The sequence below is a fragment of the Diceros bicornis genome, chromosome 31 (assembly GCF_020826845.1).
Source record: "Diceros bicornis minor isolate mBicDic1 chromosome 31, mDicBic1.mat.cur, whole genome shotgun sequence".
In the NCBI taxonomy this organism is placed as follows: domain Eukaryota; kingdom Metazoa; phylum Chordata; class Mammalia; order Perissodactyla; family Rhinocerotidae; genus Diceros; species Diceros bicornis.
The window spans coordinates 2,370,546-2,397,918 of record NC_080770.1 but is presented as its reverse complement, the minus strand read 5'-3'; the positions used below and the strand labels follow the sequence as shown (position 1 = coordinate 2,397,918).

At 59.3% G+C, this 27,373-nt stretch overlaps 1 protein-coding gene across 2 annotated transcripts; it reads left to right on the top strand.

Annotated features, from left to right (window-relative positions):
- The first annotated feature begins 902 nt into the window (after positions 1 to 902).
- Positions 903 to 17,421, top strand: TSPAN32 (tetraspanin 32). Of its 2 annotated transcripts, XM_058526156.1 has the most exons (9): positions 903 to 1,098; positions 1,733 to 1,847; positions 2,653 to 2,750; positions 6,514 to 6,588; positions 12,635 to 12,736; positions 13,355 to 13,441; positions 15,461 to 15,544; positions 15,823 to 15,914; positions 16,544 to 17,421. In XM_058526156.1, the coding sequence occupies exons 1-9, from the start codon at positions 1,033 to 1,035 to the stop codon at positions 16,692 to 16,694; spliced, it is 870 nt and encodes a 289-aa protein (XP_058382139.1). In that variant the 5' UTR covers positions 903 to 1,032; the 3' UTR covers positions 16,695 to 17,421. The 2 variants fall into 2 exon arrangements, with proteins under 2 accessions (XP_058382139.1, XP_058382138.1); XM_058526155.1 differs by lacking the exon at positions 6,514 to 6,588 and having other exon boundaries at positions 957 to 1,098.
- Positions 17,422 to 27,373: the final 9,952 nt, after the last annotated feature.

Here is a 27,373-nt window from a genome sequence, read left to right as displayed (position 1 = left end):
ATGCTCAAAGCTGTCTGGGGCACACCTCCTCCCCTGCTGAGGTCCCCGAGTGTCCAGGAAGACCCCACATTACAAGACGTCAGAGGGAAGCAGTTCTAGCAGGAGACTGAGCTGTGCTCAGGTGGTCCTGGCCCGGTCAGCCCCGTCACCCCGGAGGACCACAGCAGCGGTCCCTGCCATTCAAACTGGCCCAGACTGGACCCAAACAGTGGTCTCACCACCTGTCCCCTCCAGGCCCACACTGGCCCCAGCGGCCACTTAGACAGCACGCCCATGTGTGTTTGAGTTGCGGCCCAGCCCCATCCTCGGATTTACCACATTCAGTTTAATTACAGATTCCAGTTTTGAAAAAGCCTCCCTTGGAGGCCCAACGTGGGTATGAGTGAGAGCCCCAGCCCTGCCCTGTACCCTCGAGACTGCTCTGCTCCAAATTACTCATTTGTGCCACTGAGGCATCAAAAATCGAATTACCTTTTCAAAATGTTGTTATCACGGGACATTTCAAATGGCGTTTCATAAAACAATGCTTCAATAATGATGTTCTGATTAGACCCTGTCTCCCAATTCCTCCAAGGATTACGGCCTCAGGCAGGACTCACGAGAGGTCTAGCCTCTGCTTGCACACTCCTGAGACAGGAAGCTCACCCCCTACCAATGTATCCTCTCCTACTCACTCACCTCCTCCTACCTCCTCCCAGGGTGTCCACTGAGGCCACACCAAGAACAAGGTCTAGCCCTTGCAGGAGACCCCACAGATGTCTGCAAATGTCCTGGAGTCTTGGGCCAGGGCTGGGGGAGCAGGGGCGGCAGGAGCTGGCCTTGATGTCTCCTCCCCTTCCTGCCCGCCCTTCTTCCGGGGCACCCAGCAGCTCAGTCCTCTGGGCGTGTTGACAGACAGATGGGCGGACGCAGCCTACCTCCTGGGCGAGCAGCTGTGTTCTGAGGCCCCCGCCCAGCTGGAAACCACAGCGGGAGGGGAGGGAAGGGAGGGGAGAGAAGAGAGGAGGGGAGAAGAGAAGAGAGGAGACCACCATGGGGCCGTGGAGTCGAGTCAGCGTGGCCAAATGCCAGATGCTGGTCACCAGCCTCTTTGTCCTGGTAACAGGCAGGTGGAGCAGGAGGGAGTGGGGGAGGTGCTGTGTGACTGGACCCCCAGCTCTGTGGTTTCCCCCTCCACACACACACATCCCCCAGCCCTGTCCCCATCCTGCCCCAGGGAACATGCCCCTGGGGTCCCTGGGGGTGGACTCCCGGCGGGCTGACCGTTTGAACAGGATGCTCCTGTGGGCAGTGTCCATCCTCCCACCAGGCAGCGAGGGGCCTGGAGGAGGCCTGAGGACCTTGGGCAGCTGGAGAACCGGGCTCGGAAGGAGTGATGCCCAGGGGTGGGGGTGGCGCTGGCTTCCTGCCCTGGAGGGTGCCCTCACAGGAGTGGGGAGGGGCCTTCGAGGGGCTGGGATGGGCCCACTCCCCACTCTGCAGACGGAAAGATCCGAGGTTCCGGGTCCTTGGATAAGCTGGACAATGAGTGTGTGTGGGTGGGGGAGTGTGTGTGCGTTGCCCCCTGAGAGCACCCCACAGACATATCCGGAAGCCCCACAGCCTGTCTCATGTGAGACCGGGAAGCTGGAGGGAGGCTGGTCAGGGAGACCCAGGACCCCGAGACCCTGCCCTCTGGGGCCTCGGTCTGGGTCTGGCCCTGCCCACCATGCTCTGTCTGCCCCACCCCCAGCTGCTGGGCCTTGCCGTGGCCACCATGGCGGCTCTCACCTACTTCGGGGCCCACTTTGTGGTCATCGGCCGCACATCATCAGAGAGGACCTCCTACGAGGCCAGGCACCGCTGGGGTGAGTGAGGTCCCAGGTGGCCGCTGTTGGGGAGGGGGCTTCAGGGGCAAATGTGGCTGGGGAGGAGCGGGGTCAGGGCAGGCGACAGGGTCAGGAGCAGAGACGTCCCCTGGGGGACCCCGGCTCCACTAGGCAGAGCCTGGTGTCTGGGAGATGGCCGTGCTCTTGCCTGGACCCCCACCCCCCTGGGATCCTGGGAATAGCGCGGGCGTGTCGGATAGCATCCGAACCCGACCGGGTCCACGTCCTGGAGGGGTGCTCCCAGAGAGAGGGGCCCAGCCGGGATGGGGGCTTGCCCTCAAGCAAGGAGGCCAAGGAGGTCAGATGTGGGGGAAAGTGAGGCCCACAGCGTCGAGGCCTGGGTCCCAGGCCCCAGGCATCCCAACCCTTAGGCCTCACGTTTTCACCCTGAACCCTGGATCCCTGCTTCCCTGGAGCAGGAAGCCTGGGGCCTGGGCCTGGACTGATAAGATTACAGGCCCCCCATGGCCACCTGTCACTAGGGCATGGGGGTGGGGATGTGGCTTCAAAGATAGCACCAGGAGGAGGGCAGGGAGGGCAGGAAGAGGGGGACAGGGCCTCCCAGGCTTCTTCCTTCCCTCTCGTCCTTCTGAACATCGGGAGGAGGGGGTGGGTGGTGAGTGCCACATCCTTGCCTGTTGGGGGAAATGTGGCCCATTCAGAGCTCCCAGAAGTCCAGCCCCCACCCTTGGTGACCCTCCAGTTGCATTTCAGTCCCAGGCTCTGTGCATTTGGGACCCCTGTCCTGGGCACCCTAACCCTCCTCCTCACTCTCCCTGCCTAGCCTTCTACGTGGGCATCAGCCTGGCTGGGCTCCTGACCCTGGGCGCCGTGCTGACCGCCGTAGCCACTGTGAGGGAGGCCGGGGGCCTCATGGCTGGGGTGAGTTCTCTGTGCCCCAGCCCCCACAGCTCCCCAGGATGGGACCGAGAGCTGGCAGGGCTGTGAGACCAGGGAGCCTGCCTTCCCCTGCAATGTCCCAAAAGAAACAGAGGCCCAAGCGATGTGGGCCAGCCTGGACCCCTCCACCCGGGCCGGCCAGGACCCCTCCATCTGGGGCTAGTCAGGACCCCTCCACCCAGGCCAGCCAGGACACCCCACCAAGCCCTACTTCACCCCATCAGAGCTAGCCCTCCCAGGCCTGGGAGCCATTCCCAAAGGCCCAGAGAGGGTCTGGTTCTGTTATACTGGAGGCTCTGAACAGGGTTCGGGTGAATTCCATTTCCTGTTACCAAGAGACCTGGGGAGGCAGAGAAAGCCCCTCTGCCGGCCCCATCCCCTGTAGGTCTGGGCCTGCGCAGCTGACCCCAAGGTGGCCTGCAGCCCGGGCTCCTCCTGAGCTCCACATCCGCTTTCGCAGCTACCAGGGGGGCGGTGTCTCCACCGCCCCCCAAGGTCCCACAGGCCCCACAGGTCCCACCTCACCCCACAGCGGGGCCTCTGTTGCCCCCGTACCTGCTCTTCCCGGGCCCCATCTTGGTCCCTACCTGCCAGCCCCGCCTGCCCCTCTGGGCTCGAGCCCCCCCTCTCTGACCTGAACTGGCCTCTCACAGGCACCCCAGCCTCCTCCTGGCATGTGCCCTCCCTGCCCGGAGCCTTCGCGGACTGCCTGCAGTGTTCGGGACGCAGTCCAGCCTCCCTGGAGCTCCATGGGTCCCTCCGGCCTCCCTCCCTCCCTTCCAGCCAGGAGGACCCCACTGTCGTGCCTCCAGCCCTCTGCCCCTGCAAACCCCACCCCTGCCCTGTGAGTGGTTCGTGGGCCAGCGACTCCTGTGAGCTCACGCTGGGGCTCTGCTTCTCCGAGTGGCCCAGAGGCCGATCACCCTGGCTATCTGAGGACCAGCCTGTGTCAGCAAACGTTTGTTGAGCGACTCCTGGTTTGTAAATGTCTCCAAGGGCAGGGACAGAGTCACCTCCTGGAGCTGCAGCCCTGGGCCGGCCAGCCCTGGGCGGGCTCGGGGAGCACAGCGGGATCAGGTGGCTCCAGCCCTAAGCAGGACCCACAGGCACGTGGGCAGGGCAGTGCTGGCGTTGTTGGAGGTCACGGCTCCACCCTGTGCAATCTGGCTGCAGCTGGGTACCCATGGGGCCGGGGAGGGGAAGGAGGGGAGGCCCCAGCAGGAGCTGACCAGGCAGGTGGACTGTCCCGAGAGGGGAGCCCTAAGGCGTGGGCCTTGCTAGAGTGGTGCATGGCTGGAGGACAAGGTGCTGACAGGGCCAGGCCTGGGGGGCCAGGCGAGGGTGGCTTGGAGAGGCCAGTGTGGGGCTGTGGGGTTGGCCGCCAGGGGGCGCCATGGAGCTTGGCTTACGGCGGGGAGATGCCTCAGCCACAGGCTCCTGTTCCCAAGGCTCCCACGCTCTGTCCCCCCAGCTCCGTCCAGTTCTTCTTGGCCCAGCCGGTCACCAGGGCCTTCTCCAGCTCTGAGCTGTGGGCAGGGGGCAGGGGGCACCTGGGGTCTCAATTCTGCTTCCCCAGCCGACTCCAGGGCCAGGAGGCCTGTTATGCAGGGCAGGCTGTGAGAAGGGCCTAGGAGCCCTGTGGCTGGATGCCTGCTGCACCCCAACCCTGCCCTCAGCCCCCAGCCTTGATGGTGAGCCCAGCGTGGCCCCCGAGGGGTGCTTGGAGACCTGCTCTGGAGATGCTGCTCCCTTGAGCTGTGTGTGTGTGCACGTGTGCGTGTTGCATCCTGTGTCTGCATGTGTGTCTGCGTGTATGAGCACACGTGAAGGAGCCAGGGAGCAAGGAGACCTTTCCCAACATGACAGGCGCCTGGCTGCTCCCCCCTTCCTGCCCCCACCTCCTCCGGCCTCTCCCCAAACCGGCCTCTCGCACAGGAAATGAACCAACGAGCTTGCCTTGCAGGGCTGAGAACAGAGAACAGAGCTGGCGGTGGTGGCAGAGGGAAGCCGTTTCGGTTTACTTACGTATTTGAATTTAGAATGAGGAGCAAGAAACCCAGCAGCCTCGGCACTGTGGAGGCATAGAGGGACTGAGGGACCCATCCGCTGCCAGAGGCCCTCTCTTCGGGGTGGGCCCGGTAGCGGGATGGGAGACAGGGAGTTGATGCTCTCTCCTAAGGCACGAAATGGTTTCTGGAAAATGCTGGTCCCTTGAGCTGGCTCAAGGCCTCCAGCCTGGGAGGCAGAGTTGAGCGATGGCTTCCAGATGGGGAAGACGGCCTGCAGCCAGCCAGGGAGGAGGAGGAGGGAGAAGGAGGAGGAGGGAGAGGAAGTAGAAAGGAGGGAGAGGGAGGAAGAGGCATCGCTAAGGTCATCCCTAGACAGGCCTTGGGGACTCCCAGGCAGGCAGGAGGGAACACCACGAGGAGAAGCCTGGAGGGCTGCCAGCCCCAGCACAGCCAGAGGCCCCTGTGCCCGCACCTGAGCTTGGGGGCTGGTGGGGGTGACCCGCTCTTTCCTGGAGGCCAGTGGGCCACCCCTGGTGTGGACCGTTTCTTCGTCCCTGCCTAGCCAGGCCAGTGTCTGTGTGTCTGTCTGCATCTCTCCATTCCATTGGTCATCAGCTCTCTTGGGTGTCACCCTGAACAAGGCACTGGGTTTGGATAGCCCAGCCACCGCCTGCCCCAGGGTGCAGACAGTCTAGGGGCGGGGGTGACATGTCGGCCATGCCAGCCCCACCCAGCATGGGGCAGCGGTGGGGAGGGGGTGGTGCAGACAGTTACATCAGGCCTCCGGACACCTGGGTTGGGTGGTCAGCGGCCAGATTGACGGTCCAGAGCTCCAGGAGGAGCCTTGGCCAGAGACCCAGATCCGAGGGTCACCAGCACGAAGGTGGCGAGTGGAACTATGGGCAGGGGTGACATCCCCAGGGTTCTTAGGCTGGGGTGACCCTCTGAGAGTGCTGTCAAAAGAGCACTGGGGCGTGTGTGCAGTTCCCAGCCGAGGGGCCCACGATGTTCATCAGCTTCTGCCGGAGGACCTCAGCAGTTCAGACCCCCTGACTGAGAGAAGGACACCCCAGTGGGGTGCCAGGGATGGAAGACGTTCCCTCCAGAGAACTCCCGTCTCCTCCAACTCTGGGGTCCAGGGGGTAGTAAGAGTGAGGGGCAGGGGTTGGATGGACCACAGGACTGAGCAGGGAGCTTCCCTGGGGGAGTCACACCACCTGGTGTCACACCAGGTGTTCCACCTGGCCCCAAACCAGCTGTCCCTGCTGGAACCTGCAGATGGCCTTCCCCGCACGAGGGCCGCCACAGCCCCTAAGCCATTCCCCCTGCCCGGACCACCTAAAAAGGGCACTTTCTTCTCCCAGGTCCGAGTCTCCAGCTCAGGAAAGGCTCTGCCGGGTCTTTCCGGGGTCAGTGCCCCTCCCAGAAGCAGCCACAGTGGACAGGGGTCTCCATCATCCCAGGATTGCCTCCCCCTGGGGCAGGGGATGTGGCACTGCCATGGACAGGCCCTCGGGAGACAAAACCAGCAGTAGGGGAAGAATTCCCCAAAAGAGCCAGAAGAAGGGATGGGAACCAGTATGCCCACCGCCCAAGGTCTCCCCAGTGCCCAAGGCCTCCCCTTTGGGCAGTGAGGAGCTGGGCTCAGACATGCCCCTCAGTGAGCCCCCTTGCCCAGAGGGACCCCGCCAGGCCATGCACAGCCGCATGGAGTGACCCGTCCCTCCTCTGCCCAGGGCTTCCTGTGCTTTGCTCTGGTGTTCTGCGCCCTGGTGCAGGTGGCCTTCTGGAGACTCCGAAATCCTGCCCAGGTGAGCTCCCAGCCCCGTCCCCACCCCTCAGCAGAGCTAAGGTTCCATGCTCCCTCCCGCCTGCCCGCCTCACTAGGGGAGAGACATGGCAGGTGCGGGGGAACACTGTGGGGACATCCTCTGCCTGGGGGTGGGGTGGGGGCACAGGGACCACAGGGCTGCTCCTCTCCTGGCCTGGGGGCAGCAGCTCCCCGAGGAAAGAGGGGAGGCAAGCACAGGCCTCAGACCCCTCTCACTAAGGCCCCTCAACCCCTCCCGCCCTGGGCCTGAATGTGACGCCCAGGGAGCTGGGGAAGGGGGCCGAGGAGCAGGAGCAGAGAGGGCCCCCCACTAGTGAGGGATTGATTAGCAGGGGTCCATGTTCCAGAAAATGCGCTAAGGGGTCTGCTGTCCTGATGGGGGCCGGAGGGGCAGGGAGAGACGCGTTGTGCGGGTGAGGGTTGGCTGCAGGACAAAGTGGACAGGGCGTCCAAGATTCATTCACAGGATGACAGTGGTCCTTCAGTCCTGGACACTGACCTGCCCGCAGCTTGGGGCAGCCCAGGTGACCCAGGTGGGAAGAGGTGGCAAGATTACCTGCTAGCTCCGTCTTCAATGTGGGCTCTTCCCCAGGGACTCCGTGGTGGTGGTGACCAGGGTGATGATGCCCAGGGTAATGTTGGGGTGGGTCCCCACAGGAGGTGGCTCGTTTGTTCCTCCCTCTGTCCATCCATCCACCATTCGGCTAGCCTTCTGTGGGTGTCTGCTGTTTCAGCAGGGCATCCCAGGAGGCTCGGGGCTAGGAGAGGGCTCCTGTCCTGTCTCTAAGGGAGGGAGGGGGGCCTCAGCTCCAGGATATTGGGGTCACATCGGCCGCAGCCCCCAGAGAGCACACGTGAGCAGGGTCGAAGCCTGCAGGCCATGGGTCTATGAAGGGCACTGCCCCCAAGGAGCAGGGCAGGACCAGAGCTTGCGGGGAGGTGGCCCTCCAGAGATTCTGTCTGGACTCAGGGACGAAGCTGAGAGCCTCGTGGGAAATGGGGCTGGCAAGTGCATGTGTGGAGCCGACCTCTTCCCAGACCATGGATGGGGGTCAAGGCCAGGCCACTCCATCCAGGCAGAGGAACTGGATGCCCAAGAGGCTCAGAGAGAGGGGCAGTGGGTCCTGAGGGGCTCACGTGTGGGGGCCAGCCCCCAGCCCCAGGCCAGTCTGGACCCTTTGTTCGGAGTAGAGCAGCCCAGGCTGGGGCTGGGGGTTGGCGGGGGCCAGGAAGGTTCACGGGTGGCAGAGGAGGGGACGATGGTGGCTATAGTCACCACTGCTAGCCAGCACCAACACCCTCCCTCAGCCCCTCTGCCCAGAGGGCACCCCCGCCTCACCACCAGGTTAGGCTTCTCTCCCTCGCTGAGCTGTGAGGCTACAGGGCAGTCCCCAAGCGGGTGGGGCGGCCGTGGACACACCACCAGGATGCAGGGTGCCCTTCCCAAAGGGGCTCTTGGCCCCCGGGGGAGCATGTCTGCTTCCCAGCGCTTGTCCCAGGCCTCAGGCCCACTCCCAGCCGCGCCACCCAGCCCTGCAGTCCAGCTGCTGGCTGGCGGAGAGGCCACAGCTGGGAGAAGGGGCAAGGGGCAGGCCACCCCTGGTCCCTAGCAATGACAAGACCCTGGCGGCCGAACTCGGGCCCAGCTTTCACCTATGACAGCCCAGCTCCAAGCAAGACCCCCAAGGCAGGGGCCAGTAGGGGGCGCTGCAGAGACGGACAGGAGAGCCCACTCCACAAGCCCTGTCTGTCCTGGCTTTCTGTGACCATGAGCAATCCCTTCTCCTCTTACTGGGCCTCAGTTTCTCCATATGCTCTATAAAGACCAGCCCAGGGAAACCAAGGTGGCTCTGGCTGGAGCGTATTGGGTTTCTGGGCAAAACCCCATGCAAGCAGCACATGACAAGAGATGATTTCTTGCCTGTGTATCAGGAGTCCCAGTGGCTTCAGACTCCATGTTGCCTGGGCCCCCCAAGATGGTCATGTAAGGTGCAGAGGCTCGCAGAGAGCGGCTGAGTCAGGAGGCTGGGCCTGGTTCCCCCAGGCCAAGCTCATGCTGTGTGCTTTTAGGTGTGTGATCACCCCCTCTGGTCCCTGCCTTCCTTACCCCTAGTCTATGGATGGAAGCCAGGCCCAAGGGGGTGGGGGGACACGAGGCAGAGCCGGGGCAGGAGGGGTCCAGCTCACCATCCAGGGTTCTTTGTCCTGAGTCAATTCTTCTTTTCCCTTCCCTGCCCAAGGGTGACCCCAAACCACCCACCACCACCCTAGCATCATTTGGGGTCACCCACCTGTGACGGGATCAGAAAAAGGACATTTCCTCTGGCTCTTGGATAGGGTCGGAGCCCCTGAAAGGTGGCTTCCACTCGGTGGGTCTGGCAGCAGTCTGGCCCAGGGAAAGCCAGGCTAGGCTGGCAATTCGGCCTCACATTACCCATCCATTGGCCCATTCGAGGCCTGGGTCACAGCATGGGTGGTCCCAGTCAAGACAGCTGCCAGGGTGCCCTGGGGCCCCGTCCAGCTCTCCTGGGGGTAGCTGCAGCCCATCCTCTCTTCTCTGACACTGTGTTTACAGCTCTGAGCCCAGGATCCAAGGTTCTGGAGGGGAGGGGCCGTGCAGGGGCCACAGGTCACCATCCAGCTGGGACTCCTGCTCTGGGAAAGCGTGGGGGCGAAAAGCCAGATGGCTCCCAGCTGGGCCTCTTCTCTGTCCCAACCCCAACCACATCCCCCACAGAAATCGTCCTGGTCTGGTCCTCACTCCAGCTGGCCCCTGGGGGTCAGTTCTCCGGGCCCTGCCTGATCCCAGGTGGGGGCTGGGGCTTCCTCCCAGGCCCGCAGTCAGGTGGGCTCCATCCACCCTCCTGTGTTGTCCGTGTGCGTGTCCAGGCCCACGTGGGCATGGGAGCGGCCTGCAGAAGGAGCTCTGGCTTCAAAGTAGGGTCAGCCTCTCGGCCCAGCACCCTTGGGTAATCAGCTAACTCTCCTGGGCCTCTTTCTTCATCTGTAAGAGGAGCATGGAGACCCCGCCGAGGGGGCTGCTCATGGCAGGAGGGAACCAGTGCGTGTGAAGGGCCTAGTGGGACCCAACACATCCTGAGCCCATCAGTCCTCCAGGGCGTGGGACTAGTGTGGAACCTTGCACGAGGCGGTATTTGGTGCCAGGGCCAGGGCACCGAGCAGCAGGGGCAGGCCGAGCCGCCCAGCCTGTGCCCCCAACCCTGGAACCCAGGCCAAACAGGTCCCAGCCCCGGCACCGTTGACACACAAGGCCCTGCTGCGGCCCAGTGAGCAGAGAAGGCCAAAGGGCCAAGCTGTTTGCTCCAGGGCGTCTGGAGCCTGGTGCCCAGCCAGGCCCGTTCACCCTGTTCCCCCTCCTGCACCTCCCCCGAGGGAACCCCTAAGATAACCTGAAACACAAGGTCAAGACGGCTTGTCTGGGGGACCCCACAGATGGGAAGCTGAGGGTGGAGGAGGACAGGGACCGGCCACCTCTTCCGTGGCTCAGAAGCCAAGCCACAGACCCTGGTGGGGTGAGTGCCCCCCCTTACTGCCCCCGCCACTCACGGGGTTTTCCAACAGCCGCTCCTCTGGGACGCTGGCTCCCTGGCAGGCGCCCCGAAGCTGGCAAGGCCGGCGATGTGGGGACGAGTGGCCGTGCGATGAATACAGAGCACAAGGGCTATTAATTACGCTCCCGCCGCAGCCTGAGAGGGACTCTGCACAACGCCCCCTGTCCCCAGAAGGGCCTGCACACAGAAATGAATTGCCTGCTCCACTTAATAATTCATGTGCGGATTAAGTACAGCAGTGCAAGGAGAGGCGTCAAAAGGCGTCCTCACAGCTCCCCGCGGTCAGGGCCCCCCCGCCTGAGGCCACTCTCCTCCCTGATTGTCTGGCCACCGTGTGGGCTCAGGCCAGACCCAGCCTCTGGCCCATGGGGCCAGTCTGCAGACCACCTGCAGCTCCCCAGAGGCCACCCTGGGAGCATCCCCACCCGGGCAGGTTTAGCAGACTGCAGGAGTTGGGGCACAGCCCAGAGAGTCACCAAGCCCAGGCAGATGGTGGGAGGCGGGGGAGGGGGGGCGCCGGTTGTGGGGGGCTGGTGTGGTGGGGACTCCCCGGGCACCTGGTTCGTGTGGGTATCTGAGATGTGCTGTCTGGGGAGCGAGTGTTCAGCAGCCCAGAAACCCCTGTCCTGACAGGGCACCCCTGGAGCTCTGACGATGGGGCTTAAGGAATAAGGCACCCTGGCAGGGAGCACCCCAATGTCAGTGCCCGGTGGCATCTGAGACCCCCATTTTCTCCGGCTCCTCCAGCGCCCCCTGAAGCCGGCAATGAGAGGTGGACGGTGGCACACCACCTAGACACCCAGGCCTGCCGGGCAAGTCCAGCCTGGCCCCCACCACCAGGCCTGGGGGTCTCGGACAGGGGACGTGGCTTTGCCGGGTCTGCTTCTTCATCTGAAGGAGGGGCTCATGGGGAGAGATGCTCGCCGCTCTGCCACCAGCAGGTGTTGTTTCTCCTGCCAATATTACAATAATGACAGCTTGCCGTGGAGGCACCCGGGTCCTCCCTCGGCCATAGTGGGGAGGGGAGGAGTTGAAATGGTCAAGGGATGGAACCAGGAGGGGTGGTCCAAGCTGGGCTCCTTGTCACAGCCATCTGCCCCCCTGACCCCAGGCCAGCTCCACCAGGCCCCCAGCCCTCACCAGGACCTCCTCCCATGAAGACACAGTGGCCTGGCAGGTCTCTACCCCTATTTCACTTGAGGAAACTGAGGCAGAGAGAGGGCCCCTAGCCAGGCCCTGCAGCAGTGGTGGCTAGCCTGGTGCCTGCCCCTGGCCCAAGGCACTGCCTGCCTCCCAACGGTGGGGAGGAAGCCAGCTGGCTGAGTTGGGGATGACTTGCAAAGCAGTGTCTCCACGGGGAGGGTCATTCAGTGCCAGGAGCCGTGTTTGGACACAAGTCCATCTGCTTCCTATTGGGGCGCAGGGGCTTTGGACAGGGCTGGCTGGGAGTGCCCCCACTGCCCGCCAACCGCCTGCGCCCAGGTCCTCCAAGCTGTTGACCCTCAGACCTTTGAGGCCCCCCTGAGCACCTGTCAGCATGTCCCACATATCAGCATAGTATGGGAGAGGGAAGGGAGGGGAGGGAGAGCTCAGGGTCTCTGAGGAGGGAAAGGAGGCATCAGAGGGCAGGGGAGCTCAAAGAGGCCTTGCCTGTGCCAGTAGACCAGAGGCCCCAGAGCAGTCAGGGAAGCCTTCCTGGAAGAGGCAAGAATCCAGTTTGTCTTTGAAGGGATAACTTGGGAAGCGGAGGCCATTTCGGCTTCGGGGGGGTGGCAGCATGAACAAAGGCACAGAAAGGGGTGCTGAGGAGGGGAGTGGCAACGAGGTCTGGGTGATGTGGGGGTGTGGAGGGAAGGCAGAGCCCAGCCAGGCCCCTGTTGCTACCCTCCTTCTCCATTGTCTGCCCCCAAGGGGCCTTGTTCGCTCAGAGCTGGCCCTGGATGCCCCCCACTTCCCTGGCCAAAATCCTTGCCTGGAGCCCAGCTGCCTGGGGGTTCTGGAACATACTTGGGTGGTTCTGGGGAAAGACTGGAGCATCACTGGGGAACTGAACTGGCATGACGCCTCTCCCAGCCTTCGCCCAGGCCCAGCTGTGGTCTTTCCCTACCCCTCTGCCAGTTTCCAGATCAACAGGAGCGGGGAGGACACTTCCTTCGGCTGGACCCCCACATCCACAAGACCATAGCTGGGGTGGGCATCAGAGCTCAGGTCTCCGACTTATCCCACAGGACCCCTCGGGAGCAGGAATGTGACATTAATGGCCATTTTGGGGGGGGAGGTTCCCACAGTTGGAGTCTGGGGAACTCCTGTGACTCACCCACCCAGGGGACTTAGGCTCTGCCCTCAGGGAGGTGGAGGAGGCCATTTGCACATCACCCAGCACACAGGGGCCAGGCCCTTCCTTCAGGCAGCTCTGTCAGGGGGAGGGAGCTTCCCACGATGCTCTGGGTGCAGGTGGAGGATGCCGTGCTGGACACCTACGATCTGGTGTATGACCATGCGGTGAAGAGCTCGTCCGGCGTCTGGCGGCAGGAGCTGGTGGCCATCCAGGACATGGTGAGTGTGATGGGGGAGGCCTCCCCCTCACTGGGCGGCTCTGAGCTGGTCAGCCTCCCTCTGTGGACTGAGAGCCAGAAAATGGGCACAGGGCGGCCCTGCAGAGTCAGGCGGCCTGGGCCAGGGGCTGAGCAGGGGTCTTAGTATGTGGATGCCCCCGAGGTGGAGTGTCGGGGGGGCACAAGGAGCTCCTGCCCGCCTCCCTCTGCCCTGGACAGGGCCGGCTACCAAAATTGCGGGGCCCAGAGCAAAATGAAGGGACCCTTGTCCAAAAATGACTCAAAATCATAAGACGGTGATGGCACAGCAGTAAGCAGGGCCCCTGTGACTGCAAGGGTCGCACCCATGAGGCTGGCCCTGGCCCTGGCAGGTGAGCAATCGGCCAGGCAGGCAGGCGGCTTTGGCGAGGACCTGCGGGTGAGGGTATCGCCCAGCGCCTGGTGCCCTCACAGAGGCAGCCACATCACCCTGAGCCCCAGTCCTGGCCTCCCGGGGGGCCCGAGCTCTGCTGGACCCTGCCTAGTCATTTGGCCTCTTTGTGCCTCAGTTTCCCCCTCTGTCTGACAGGGCCCCTGGGGCTCTGAGAGCAAACCGCCTCCTTCCCTTCTGTCCTTGCAGTTCCTGTGCTGTGGAAAGGGCTCTCCTTTCAGTCTCCTGGGGAGCTCGGAGGCTGACCTGTGTCGGGGAGCGGAGGCTGCGAGACAGGTGAGTGGGAGGGGCAGCCGCAACCAGGGGCTCAGCCCCAGACCAGGGACGTCTCCCACCCCTTGGCCTCCCCCAGACCCCGGGGACCTGCCCACTCAGGGCTCGGGGATTGGCGGCCACGGTGAGAGGGGCTGGGCTGGGCTGGGTGAGCCACAGGCCCGGGTCCTTCTCCAGGCTGGACGCGGGCCCCACTCTCCATTCACTCCCTCACTCCTTCACACTGCTCCCAGCCTGGGGGCTCCCCAAGGCCAGACGCAGTGCCAGGCACTGAGTTCCCACCCTCGGAAGCCTCCAGAAGCACAGGGGGTGGGTGGGAGATAAACGGGGATGAGCAATGCCAAGGGCCCAGAGAGCAGGGGTAGTCAGCTGTTCCCGCGGGGAGGCAGGCGTCCCGAGGGCCCCTGAAGGAGCCAGAAGGGCATTCCACAGAGGGAGCGTCACCCTGAGCCCAAGTCTGGCCTCCCCGGGCTTCAGTGACAGAGACAAGGCAGGGAAGCCCCTTCCTCCCTGAGGCCTGGAGAGGGCCGGGCCCCCTCCCTCCTGCTTCCCCCCTCCCCCACCCGTCTCCCCAGCTCCCCTCCCCCACTGTCCGGGAAACAAACCCACCCCTATCTCCGGGCAAGAGGCTCCTGGCTGCCCTCCAAGAAACAGACAGGAGGATGCAAATGGCCCTCAGCCCAGTGAGGGATGGAGCCAACTCAGCCCAGAGGGGCGGTGCTGGGGAGGGGGAGGGCAAAGGAGGGCCCAGCATGCCTGGGAATGGGGCTGCGAGTCGAGGAGGCCTGTTTATGCCACCCAGGGAGAAGCCTGAAGTCTCCCATCTGATCTGTAGAGTGAGGATGAGGGCCTGCTTCGTGCACCCTCCGGAATGGTGGGAACATGGGGACCGACTGTAAAGGCCTCCTGGGTGGGGACACAAGGGCCAGCACAGGTGGGTGGGCGGTCTGTGGAGCCGCCTGGGGGATGGGATGGGAGGGGCAGGGATGGTGCCCTGGGTGGTGGTCTGCCCTCAGGCTGCCTTCCAAGAGGAAGTGTGACCACGTGGCAGCGGGGTGGGGAAGTAGGGGCTGATTATGGTCCATTTTCCCACGGGGCACCCAGGCCAGGCTGCAGGGGTGTGCCCAGGGCTCCTGGGGCCGTTTGGGGCTGTTTCCTAGCTGGGACAAGGCTGAGTGCCAGCTGCCCCAGGAGCCAGCGGTCCCAACCTCCAGGGCCGCCGAAGTTGGTCCCCATCTTGGTGTGAGCAGGGGCTGGACTCCAGCCAGGGTTAGAGGTCCCGTGGGGAGGCCGGAGGGCCGAGACTCTGTCAAGTGAACTTGTGGACAGATGGACAGACAGACACCACTCCAGCCTCCTCTCTGTCCCCATCCTGGCCTTCAGAACCATACCCCACAGGTCCTGCAGTGCTTCTTTCCCCCAGCGTGCCCCAAAATGCCAAGGTCCTTCCCCAAAACCAAATGCCACCATCTGGGTGGTTCAGAGAGGCACTGTCACCTCTCTTTTTCTGAAGAGAGAGGCTCTGGGGACGCCATGCCCTGGCGAGGCATTGGAAGCCCGGGATGGAGCCAGGACCCTGGGACAGCCCGGAACCCCGGCCCCTCCACTGCTGGTCCTCTGACATCCCCATTAACCAGCACCCTCCCCTCACCCAGGCGCTGGGCGCAGCTCTGGGCTGGGTGCTGGGGCCCCTGAGTGACTAAGACTCTGCCTGCCCGCAGAGCCAGATGCTTGACCCGACACAGGCAGCTCAGGGACGCCCAGAGGAAGGCACCGCTGGGCCCCTCGGCAGCGTCCCCTCGGTCCCACAGGGGCCAGCTCCATCCTGCTTGTTTTCGCCTGTTTGCGACGCCTCTCCCAGAGCTCTGGGGTGGTTGTCCCTGGGTTGTGCTGCACCCCGACTTCCTATTGCCCTAGCATTTGGCCTAGGCGGGTGCTGCAGCTCCGTGCCTCGGCAGAGGCCCCTCGCCCTGGGCAGGGAGGGCGGTCAGGGTGATGCCATGTGCGTTGCCCTCTTTCCAGGACTGCCTGCAGGGCATCGGGCGCTTCCTGAGCACTCACCGAAACATCATCTTCACCCTGACCAGCGTCGGCCTCGCCTCCATGGTACCCACTCGCCCTCCCTCACTGCCCCTTCCCCACCTCCTTGCCCCTTCACCTGCCTGTCCCCACCCCAGACGAAAGGGGTGGGCAGCCCCAAGCCAGAACTCTGGTCTTGGGGAGCACCAGGGCTCCCCATGCGGGGGCCAGGGAGGAGCAGGCTGCTGCCTCACGCCCTTCCCTAGAGCAGGGAACACTGCAGAGCCCATAACTTCCTGGGGAGGCCGTGAGCCCTGGCCGGCCCGGAGCTACTGGTGCAGGTGCAGACAGTGCCTCCCTCCCAGGTGTACGCGATGCTGCTCAGCTCCTTTCTCTGGTTCGCCATCCGCTCTGGCCGCAGCTTGGACCACAAAGGCAGATACACCCTGAACCCACGGTAGGCCCCCGCCCGCCCCTCTACCACCTCCCCGAGGGGGTCCCACAGCCCTGCAGATGGAGGGGGGCCGGCACTCAAGCTGACTCCCCGGCCAGAGAGCGGCTGCCACTTCCCACTCCCGAGATGTCATTGTCTCCGCCCGGCCTTATGGGACCCCTGGACCAAGGGCCGAGGCTGATACTCCAGGAGAGGCGCTTTGTGGGTGGCTGGCCACTGAGGGAGGGGGGCAGTTGGAAAGTTGCCAGGCCAGCATGCACTCCGTTCTACAGCCTGCACAGGGACCCCCTCTGCTCACCCCCAATCCCTGCCAAGGCCTGGCCTCACAAGTGCCATCTCCGCTAATGCCGAGAGACGGATGCTTCTGGGGCCCCTAAACTACAGCCCCAAGCCAGGACCTCTGATCTTGGGGAACCCCAGGGCTTCCCATGCACAGGGAGCAGGGAAGACCCAGACCCAGCAGCCAAGAGGCCCCTCCTGCCCCTGGGCGCTTGCAGACGTTCCCACCTGCCATCTCCTCTACTCGCCCCACCCAGTCCTTCTGCCCTGGCCATCTGGACCCCTCCCTGCCCAGGCATCCTGCTAGCCCCTCCGCATTCTAGAACAGCCTCACTGTATCCTCTGCTTCTCAGAGCCCACGGCTGCCAGTCCCAGGGGCCCGGCTTCATCAGATGCTCCCGGTGGGGGCCTGCACTTCAACACCCGCCTGAAGCAGATGCTCTTGATGGCCATCTGGGCCCACACGGACCCTCAGACAGCCCCCGGCTGCTCCAGGACAACTGACACTGTTTCAGTTGCCATCCTGTCACCCGTCTGCCCACAGAGATGAAGACACTCTGGCCTGGGCCCATGTGGTTCCTGTGAGGAGGATGTGAGCTGTTTCCTCCACACCGTGGTGGGATGGGGAAGGAGGAAAAGACCCGATAAGCAGGCCCTGTTTAAGCAGACGGAGGGATCAGGGGTCACTCACAGATGCCGTGGGACAGGCTGGGAAGTGAGTCAGAATAGAGAAGCCAGAGGGCAGGCCTGACTGGACTCTCTGCTTACGGTCTCACAAGGTCAGATGCAGGGTGGGCCAGGCTGGGCTCCCCCTGCAGCCTCTGGGAAGGATCCAATTCCAGGATCCGTCAGGCTGTCAGCAGAATTCACTTCCTCCGTCTTTAAGTCAGCAGTGGCTTGTCGAGTCCTTCTCTCTTGTGCTGGGAATTTCTTTGACTTCCCCTCTCCTCCAGGCTAGAGAAAGCGCTCTGCTTTCAAAGGCTCGTGTGGCTAGATGAGGTCCACCCAGGTGACTCCCCATCTTACGGGGAAATCCTGCCACATTCCCAGTGATCCTGTGTTCACAAGATCAAGGCACTAAGGCAGGACATTGGGGGGAGGGGCATGTTAGAAATTCTGCCTGCCACAGCCACTCCCACTGGACATCGAAACCACCTCTCCAATGAATTCTTTCTAACTGTCTCCGAGGGTTTGCATGCTTTGCTCAAAATCAAAAGTCCTGGGTGGAACACCAAATTGGTCCAGCGGAGGCCAGGGCCCCAACAGAGCTGACAAAGGAGAAGGGAATGTCAGGGCCCTTTTATTTTCACAGGGGGAGGCCGGGCCTGCCCCTACCAAGACCAACAGAGGGGGTGTCCTCCAAAATAAGAAGACCCATTCTGTGACAGACAGCCAAAAAAGTCACAAAGTGACAAACCCACTACAAGCCAGCCCTGTGTTTTCAATCACACACAAACTTCTCCCCACACTCGTGCTTCCCAAAACCAGGATGTTCCCACCTAATTTTGAGCAAATAGCACTCCTCCCACTGAAATCCTTGTCCCCAAAGGAAGATACCCCAGCGTCCCATGGCTCCTGCATTCGGGAACAGTCCAGGGTCTCCGGTGACATGCGTTCCTCCTCTGGGTCTGTTCTTGTCATCTCACTATTCTACAACGTATGAAATAAATTTCAAACAAAGAACCAGCAATATGTCCTATGCACAACAATGGCAGCAAGAGAGAGGAAGGAAAAGGAGATTTAATAAAACTTTATATGACACAGCAAGAAAAGAAACTTTGCCGGAAGCTGTAGACTGCTCTTTTCTGCAGCTGACCACCAGGCCATGACTGTGGTCACAGCTGGCCTCCTCCACAACCATCCTGTCTGCGCCCAGGTGGCCCGAGGCTTTTCCTGGCAGGGTGACCCCACTCTTCGTTTCGGAGGGAACAGAGGGATGAAGATCTTCATTCTTCTGGCCATGGTCTTCCACCAACTGTCATCACCAGATGTGGCAGGATGAGGAAGACCTTAGGGACTCCTAACCTGCCCGTCCCACTTTGAGTAGAGCACCCCATTTCCTCCTGAGAGGATCACCCCAGCCATCACCATGGTCCCCTTTATGGCCCTTAACCCAGTGGCAGAGGAGGCCCAAATGGGCCAGGTGGTGCCCACAGCTCCCAGCTCAAGGTCACCATTATTTTGTTCTCCGGGCAAAGAATTCCTTTGTTGGTTACTAAATTCTCCAAACCAGGAGAGTAAGGACCAGCGGGGCCAAGAGGCAAGTTTTTGTGAACGGCTCGTTGCCTCTAATCACAAGACTTGTGGCCCCACGTCCACCCCTGTGCGCCCTGATTTGGGGGAAATGGCCCCGCTGACCAGCTGCTGGTGCCATATCCTGTGGGACACCGCTACAGTCTCGCAGCGTTGTCCCCTAGCTGTGGTCCTAATGATGCCTAAGAAGGCCAGTCCACCACCGCACAGGGCTGCCTCCTTCTGAGTAACAGGAGAGGTGGTAACCCTCGTGAATCCCACGGGCATCTCGGCCCGAAACGATGGGGAACCACACAGTAAATCAGGCTTTGTCTAAGAAAGTGCTGTGCTGGCACAAGTATGACAGGCAGGGAAGCAAACCCAATCCAGACTAAGGGTGCAGTGCGCTGGGAGAAATCCTACCCTCTCCGTGAAGGAAGGGGACGGCAGTGGTTAGTGCTGTGTGTCGGCGTGACTGGGGGTGTCTGGGAGCATGTTTCCGGGGGAGATGAGCATTTGAACTGGTGGATTCAGGAAAGCAGACGGCCCTCCCCAGTATGAGTGGGCCTCATCCAGTCCCCTGAGGGCCCGGACAGAACAAAGGCAGAGGAAGGAGGAATTCACTCCTTTTCCTGCCTCACCCCTTGTGCTGCAACATGACGGCTCGTCTTCTCTGGCCCTCAGACTGCGATTTACGCCACCTGCTCCCCTGGTTCTCAGACCTTCGGACTGGGACTGAATCACACCACCGGCTCTCCTGGGTCTCCAGCCTGCAGACAGCAGATCGTGGGACTCCGCAGGCTCCCATGTGGCTCATAATCACATGAGCCAATTCCTCATAACAAATCTCCTTTTATAGATAGATAGGTAGGTAGGTAAATGATAGATGATAGACAAACAGATGGATGGATGGATAGATGGATGGATACGTATATAAATAGATATAGAGATATACATCCTACTGGTTCTGTTTCTCTGGAGAACACTGACTAACATGGGGTCCAAAGTCAATGAACTTGCAACCAGGCTCTGGGCCGGAGTGGTAACCGGTGAGCCTCGGCAGCTGGGCCCGCGGGCGGCTCCCCTTCCTACCCACCATGTCTGCGTTGCACAGGAGGCCACCAGGCAGCATGGGGATGGTCGGGCAAGAAGCTTCCTGTCTGCCACAGGGTTCTAAGAACCTTACAAGAGTCCAGACACCCAATCTCACCAGGGGATGGGGAGCTGCCAGGCTTGGCCAGGTACATGACCCAGCAGACAAATGACTGCAGGATGGACAGTTCGGTCACCTTGATGCCCCATGGACAAGGGTCAGTCCCTACCTGGACCCGAGGGAAGCTGAATGCTGAGTCCCGAAGGCAGAAGAGGTCCTGGCCAGAGAGGGCATGGCCGTGCCCCATGCTCAGGGCTCCACCACGGCTTCCCAGGGATCCGTGGGCACCCAATCTGCCAAGACAGCCAGGACTGTGGGGTCCCCAGGTCACAACGACCAAGTGGTGTGGCCTGCCTGCAGCAAAGCCAGGACCGCCTGGTCACCTTCACTTGCTCTGCATCCACTCACAGCTGCCATCCCCTTGGGCCACCTGGCTGTAGGTAGAAGCAGAGAGGCGGACACCAAATGTGGCCTATGCTTCCTCCAAAAAGTCTTGTGCCCTTATCCTTCACCATGGAGAGGACACGCCTGAGCGCACTGTACCCCAGAGGGAACCTCGCTGAGAGAGCACCAGCCTGTCTTTTCACAGGGTTCCCACACTGCTTCCCACTCTCCGCCACGCATCGTTTTTACCAGAGCAACCTCCCGCATCCTCCTCCCCAGATGCCATCAGCACAGTGTCCCGGGCATGGACGAGGGGGCAGGGTCCCTGCAGACTCACTTATGGCTGAGAGCCGGAGTGTTCATGTCCCCAGGGTTCACTGGCTATGGAGCTGCTTGCCAGGTGTGATTGCCTGTATTGATTTGCTCCAATTAAGAATATCTGGAACTATGGCTGCTGTTATGTCTCTCTCTCTCACACACACACACACACACACACACACACACACACACTCGATTTCCAGATCTCCCCTAACGGTGCACAGCTCACAGGCTGGAAAGTTGACCCAGGGGAACAGCTAGAGGGGGGACTGCCGAATGGCTGCGTCCGTCCACGCTCACCCTTCCTGGAGAGCGCCACATTTTTTCAGATGCTTGTTTCAAACCATGCACGCACCAGGCCAGCAGCGCATGGGTGTTCTGGCTGCTACGTGTCCTAGCCCACAGATTCAAAGTGTTTGTCAAGGGCCGGCCCCATGGCTTAGCGGTTAAGTGCACGCGCTCTGCTGCTGGCGGCCCAGGTTCGGATCCCGGCGCGCATCGACGCACTGCTTCTCCGGCCATGCTGAGGCCGCGTCCCACATACAGCAACTAGAAGGATGTGTAGCTACGACATACAACCATCTACTGGGGCTTTGGGGGGGGGGGGGGAAGTGTTTGTCATTCTGGCAAGTGTTAAATGGCATGCCATTATGGCTTTAATTTCCATTTCCCGGATCGTAAACCAGGTTTTCACATGTTTATTGGCCATTTCTGTTTCCTACTCTGTGACGTGCCTGTTCACGTCTTTTGCCCATTTTTATATAGGGTCCTATGCCTTGCTGATGTGTGGGGAAGTTTCTATGTATTACCTGGTAGAAATCACTTGTTGCTTATATGTATGGTGGATATTATCTCCTAATTTGTGGCTTGACTTTCACTTTCTTTATAGTGATTTCTGGTGAACGAATGTTCTTGGTTTGTTTTTTACCTTTTAATGAAAATTTTGATGCAGAAAAGAAGTAGAAAGAATAACACAATGAACATGCATATATCCACTATGATGGCTAATTTGATGTGTCATCTTGGCCAGGCAGTGGTGTCCAGCCATTTGGTCAAACACCAGTCTAGATGTTTCCATGAAGGTGTTTTGTAGATGTGATTAACACTGAAATCAGTGGACTTTGAGTAAAGCAGATCACCCTCTACTGTGTGGGTGGGCCTCATCCAATCAGTTGAAGGCCTTAAGAGCAAAGACTGAGGTTTCCTGGAGAAGAAGGAATTCAACCTCAAGACTGCAGCATAGAGACCCTGCCTGAGTTTCCTGTCTGCCAACCTGCCCTATGGATTTCAGATTTGCCAGCCCCCACAATTGCATGAGCTAATTCCTTAAAAATAATTCTCTCTGTCTATATATATATACACATATATATATTTACTTTAAGAAATATATATATGTATATATGTAAGTTTCTTAAAGTAAATTACAGACATCATGACACTTCAGCCATAAATAGATAAATAGTTCAGCAGGTCCAGCATTCATCTCCAAAAATGGAAGATATTCTCCAACAAAACCACAACCCCATTATCACATCTAGCCAAGTTAACAATAATTCCCTAAGAGCATTGAAAACACAATCCATATTCATTTTTCCCCAGATCCCAATGGCTTCTGTTGCTGGTTCGTTCAAGGCGATATGCAATCCAGGGAACATGGTGTCTGCTGGTCTCACATTAGTGAGGCTAAGTTTGATCACTGGGTGACACTGATATTTCCACTTCTTTTCAACTAGCAAACAATCTGTGGATGTCATGGTGACAGCCACTTCTGCAGCAAGCCCACCTCCTCCTCCTGGTTGCAGTGTCTGTCAATAGTCCTTGCCTGAATCAATCATCTCACTAGGTGTTGCAAAGTGGCAAGTTTCTGACTGTGGTAGGCAGCATCTACAATAGCCCCAAAGACCCCTGCCTCCTGATCTTCAGGCTCGTGTGCAACCCTCTCCTCTAGAGTGTGGGCTGGATCTCATGATTCACTTCCAACAATTGAATAAGGTAAAAGTGATGGGGTGTCAGGTCTGAGATTAGGCTACAAAATGACCCAGATTCCACCTTCTCATCCTCTCTTGCTCACTCTGCTGGGAGCCAGCTGCCATATTGAGAGCTGCCCTATAGAGAGGCCCACTTGGCAAGGAACCGAGGGTGGCCTCCAGCCAACAGCCAGTGAGGAACTGAATTCTGCCCACAACCACTAAGTGAGCTTGGAAGTGGACCCTCGCCGGTTGTGCCTTCAGATGAGACTGTAGCCCAGCCATCGAGGGAAGATTTGTGAGACACCATGTGATAGGTCCTGGGACTTATCCTTGTGAGAGACCCTGAGCCAGAGAACTCAGGACTAAGCCATGCACGGGCTCCTGACCTGCAGAAACTGTGAGATAATAAATGGTGGTTGTTTTAAACTACTAAGTTTTGGGCTAATTTGTTACCCAGCCATAGATAGCTAATATGCTGATTTTGCCATTCTTTCTGTGTTCCTTAGATGGCCCTTCTTTGGGAAGGCAAGCTTTCCCTTATCAACCAAGATTCCTTGGGAACTTCAGAGATTCTTAATTTTATTTCTTCTTGAGTCAGTTTTGTCCGTTTATAATTTTCTACCAGTGTTTTCATTACAACAAAGTTTTCAAATTTCATGGCCTGCAACTTTTTTTTTAGCACTCTATTTTGAAATAATTCTAGATTCACAGAGTGTTCCAAACAATTGTACACAGAGGTCCCATGCACCGTTCTCCCCTTCTCCAGAAAGCCTTACAGAAGAATCTGCTCTCTCAGCTTCCCCTCATGGCTCTGACAGATGCTAATAAAAACATAAAACTAATTAACAGGAAAATGGGGAAGGCACAGGGCAGAGTCACAGGGACTCATCCCAGCTGGGTGGAAATCTTTAGATGGTTATTAAGAAATTGGGTGGGAGCCAGCCCCAGTGACCTAGTGGTTAAGTTCAGCATGCTCTGCTTTGGTGGCCCTGGTTCAGTTCCTGGGCGTGGGCCTACACCACTCTGTTAGCAGCCATGCTGTATCGGCAGGCCACATACTAAAAAATAGAGGAACATTGGCACGGATGTTAGCTCAGGGCAAATCTTCCTCAGCAAAAAATAACAATAATAATTTTTTTAAAAAAAGAAGAAATTGGGTGAATAAAACGGACATTGCTGGGGGCTAAAAGAAGGTCTTAATACAGCACTGTCAAGGGTTGGTGGGCCAAAGTGACTCCCTGCTGGTCCCCCAACATGAAAGGGCCCAAACAAGTCTGGTCTATTTACCCCAGTTTGGAGGAATGCAAAAAGCAGGGAGGGGGAGATTCCAATGAGAAATCAGACTCAGAATAGCCTGGGGCAATAATCAAGCAGCTTAATGACCATACAGATTGACAAAGGCCAGGGTCCCTTGGCTCAATCCCCTGCTGGGACGCAAAGCCTTTTGCTTAGAGCGGGTCAAACAGTCAGGAGGTAGAGAAGAGCCATTCCCAAGACTCCTTGAGACAGAGCCCCACATGCTGTGGCACCAAAACCTGTGGGTGAGGCCCTCACGTGGGCACAGTTAGATTGAGAGCCTACAGAAACGTGAGACAACAGGGTTATGAAAGTTGGAGTGTTTCTTTCTTTCTTTTTTTTTTTTTTTGTGAGGAAGATCAGCCCTGAGCTAACATCTGCCAATCCTCCTCATTTTGCTGAGGAAGACTGGCCCTGGGCTAACATCCGTGCCCATCTTCCTCCACTTTATGTGGGATGCCGCCACAGCACGGCCTGACAAGCGGTACGTTGGTGCGCGGCTGGGATCCGAACCCGGGCCGCCAGCAGCTTAGCACACTCACTTAACCGCTACTCCGTGGGGCTGGCCCCAGTTGCAGTGTTTCGACAGGCTTTATGTCAAGAGGCTGCGTCTCCCTTACCTGAGTGTTTTATGGGAATGGATACTACGTCCTACTGGGGAACACTGCCCCGACCTAGTATTGCAAAACCTGGTACTGTATTGTGGCTGAGGGTGAAGAAGGAATAAATGGGTTATGTAACGAGGGAAATTCAGTGTGACGTTAACACCTCTAAAGAGGCTCAGAGCAAGAGATGTTACTGGCTCTTAGCCCCCTTGTACCAGACGCCTGAAAGGGAGAGACCATATCTTGCGAGACCACTCTTTGCTTTTGGAACCTGACCAGATCGAATGGAAGCCTGCAAACCTTAGCGGCCTCACCCCGGGAGACGTGCTCACACAGTATCATGATGGACTGCGCTAATTCTAGTAACGTGCCGGTAGCTTTTGACTTTTACAATTGTTTTGCTATAAGGGATCCGGTCAAAGACCAGAGGGCGGCCTGTGACATAATAAAAAAGTAAATATTTGGTCTTTGCTCTGGTTCCTGGGACACAGCTCCTAAAACCGTTGGCATCTCTGGAGTGATAAGGGGGTCTTCTATAGGCTAATGAGGTGACTGGTGGCTGGGGCCCCTAGGTGGCTTCAGGATGGGGGCTGGTCTCCAGAAAGACCATGTGTGATCAGAGGGTTAGAACTTTCAGCTCCAACCCTTGACCTCTGGGGAAGGGAGAGGGGCTGGAGATTGAGTTAATCACCAATGGCCAATGATTTAATCAATCCTGCCCATACGATGGAACCTCCATAAAAACCCTGAACGGACAAGGTTCGTTGGTCAACACGGAGGTGCCCGGAGGTGGGCGCGCCCTGCCCCCACACCTTACCGTGTGCAGCTCTTCCGTCTGGCTGTTCCTGAGTTGTGGCCTTTATAATAAACCAGTCATAGTAAAGTGCTTTCCTGAGTTCTGTGAGAATTGCATTCTAGCAAATTATCAAACCTGAGGAGGGGTTCATGGGAGTTCCAATTCACAGCCGGTCAGTCAGCAGTACTGGTGGCCCTGGACTTGTGACTGGCGTCTGAAGTGGGGGCAGTCTTGTGGGGCTGAGCCCTTAACCTGTGGGGTCTGATACTAACTCCAGGTCGATGGTGTCAGAATTGACTTGAATGGCTGGCCCCCCAGCTGGTGTCCAGAGAATCAGAGAATTGGGCGCTGGTCTTGGAAAACACCGCCGAGGGACTATTATAAATACAGCTGCTGTGGACATCCGTGTCCAGGTTTTTGAGTGGACATACGTTTTCATTTCTTTTGGATAAATGCCTAAGAGTTCACTACTAGGGCAGGTGGTAGTGCGAGTTTAATTTTATAAGAAACCGCCAACCTAAGAAAACATTCTCTAGCATTTTAATCTCCTGCTGAATCTGTAGTGATGCCCCTTTTTACTTTCCTAACATGTTTTTCTTGGTTTTTGTTTTTTCCTGATCCAATCTGCCAGACTATTAATTTTATTCATCTCAGTTGGCCCCCTCTACAGTCCCCCCACTTCGTTCATTTCTGCCCTTTATTGTTTCCTTCCTTCCACATTATTTGGGTTGGTTTTGTTGTGCTTCTCGCTTCTACAGCTGGATGCTCGGCTGCATCACTTCCAGCCGTCCGTCTCACGTAAGCACCAAGACCACATTCCTCCCAAGCTCCATTTTGCTGTACCCCACGAGTTTTTAATGTAGCTTTTTCAATATCATTCACTTCTAGGTATTTTTAAATTTCCAGGACGATTTCTTCTTTAGCCCTTTAGTTGTTTAGAGTCAACGTCTTAAGTTGTCTTATTATCAACATCTGACCTGCTGTGGTTGGCAGGAGGGACAGGCCATGTGATGCTGAGTCTTCCACCGTCCCTGAGACTGTCTTGCAGCTAGGTGTGGAGGAACGGGGCTCCGGGGGCACCCTGCTGGAGGACGGCAGTGCCCAGATCCCACGTCCACTGTCCTCAGAATGCCCCGGCGAGCCCGGCCTGGCTCTCCTCCATCCTTGGCCTGTCTTGACCTCGTGACACTGAGCGCCCCCTCCCCACTGGGGTCAGCCAGGGACACTCCCCCCAACAGCAGGTGCCATGAGAAGCAGCCCAGGCCCCTGGCCACGTTCCTGCCAGCTCTCCCTCATCTGGTCCCTCTGCTGCCCTTCCAACGCCCTGGCTGGGGTGGTCGTAGGCCTCCCAGGACCTCCTGGTGACTTCCCCCCGCCTCCCCAGAAGGGGTTCTTGCAAATTCTCCAGAAGCTGTGGCCAGACCTTACCCTGAGGCTCTGCTTGGCCTCTGTCCCCCAGGGAGACATCGAGTGGCAGCCGGGCCTCTTCCTTCACAAGCTGGGGGTGTGCCGGCCACTCGGGTTTCCAGCTCTGAACAACAAACCCCTCGGGTCCCCTCGCGGATGGACATGCACTGTCCTGGCCGTGTCCCACTGCTTGACCTGGTGGGGGGGAGGCCCGCAGGTGTCTGTCTATCCTTGTTCCCTCACCTGCACGTTGATATACAATTCCGTATGCATGTAAAGATCTCACAATGTCGCAAACGTAGGAAATAACAGCAGAGGGCTGGCGATGCCCACCACCTGGTGGCCTGCGGTGCTCCAAGCTCCCTGTCTCCGTCTCTGGCTCCTGGGACAGGAGGGACTCTGCGGTCCCGGAGCAGCCTCTCCACTGGAGCGCTGGTCCACAACCCTGCGGGCGCTGACTCCCTCTGCACCCCAGGAGGCCCTGGTGCTGTCCCATCACGGGACACAGAGGAAACAGCAGTCGAGAAGAGGACCCCCTGGCCGCCTCTCCCTCCCCATCTACAGCACTCGCTCCAGAGCCGGAACGGGGCAGCAGGAGAAGGAAAGGAGGCGACGTCCACCGTGAGGGGCACAGCAGTGTGGTCCTGGCGGACATCAAGAAGGGGCCTGGGCAATCTCTCAAATGTCCCCACTGAGGGCTCTCAGGTCCTGGCCCTGTGCCCACGGACAACAGCCCTCCTTCCTGCCTGCACGTAGCAGCAGACAGCTTTCTGGGCGTCTCTCCAGACGGATCTGGGTGACCCGTGAGAACAAACACTTCAGCTCTCAGACCAGACAGGGATTTCAAGTCCTCAGGCACATGGGAGGGCGAGGGGTGGGCAACGGTGGTTTCTGTTCCCCTGGCCCAAAGGACCAGAAAGCCCCAAACCTAGGGGACAAATGCAACAAAGGAGGCCCCCCAGGCCCCAGGCCTGGGTCGCAGGCCCTGCCAGGCCTCGGGGGCAGAGGTCATGCACAAGCCG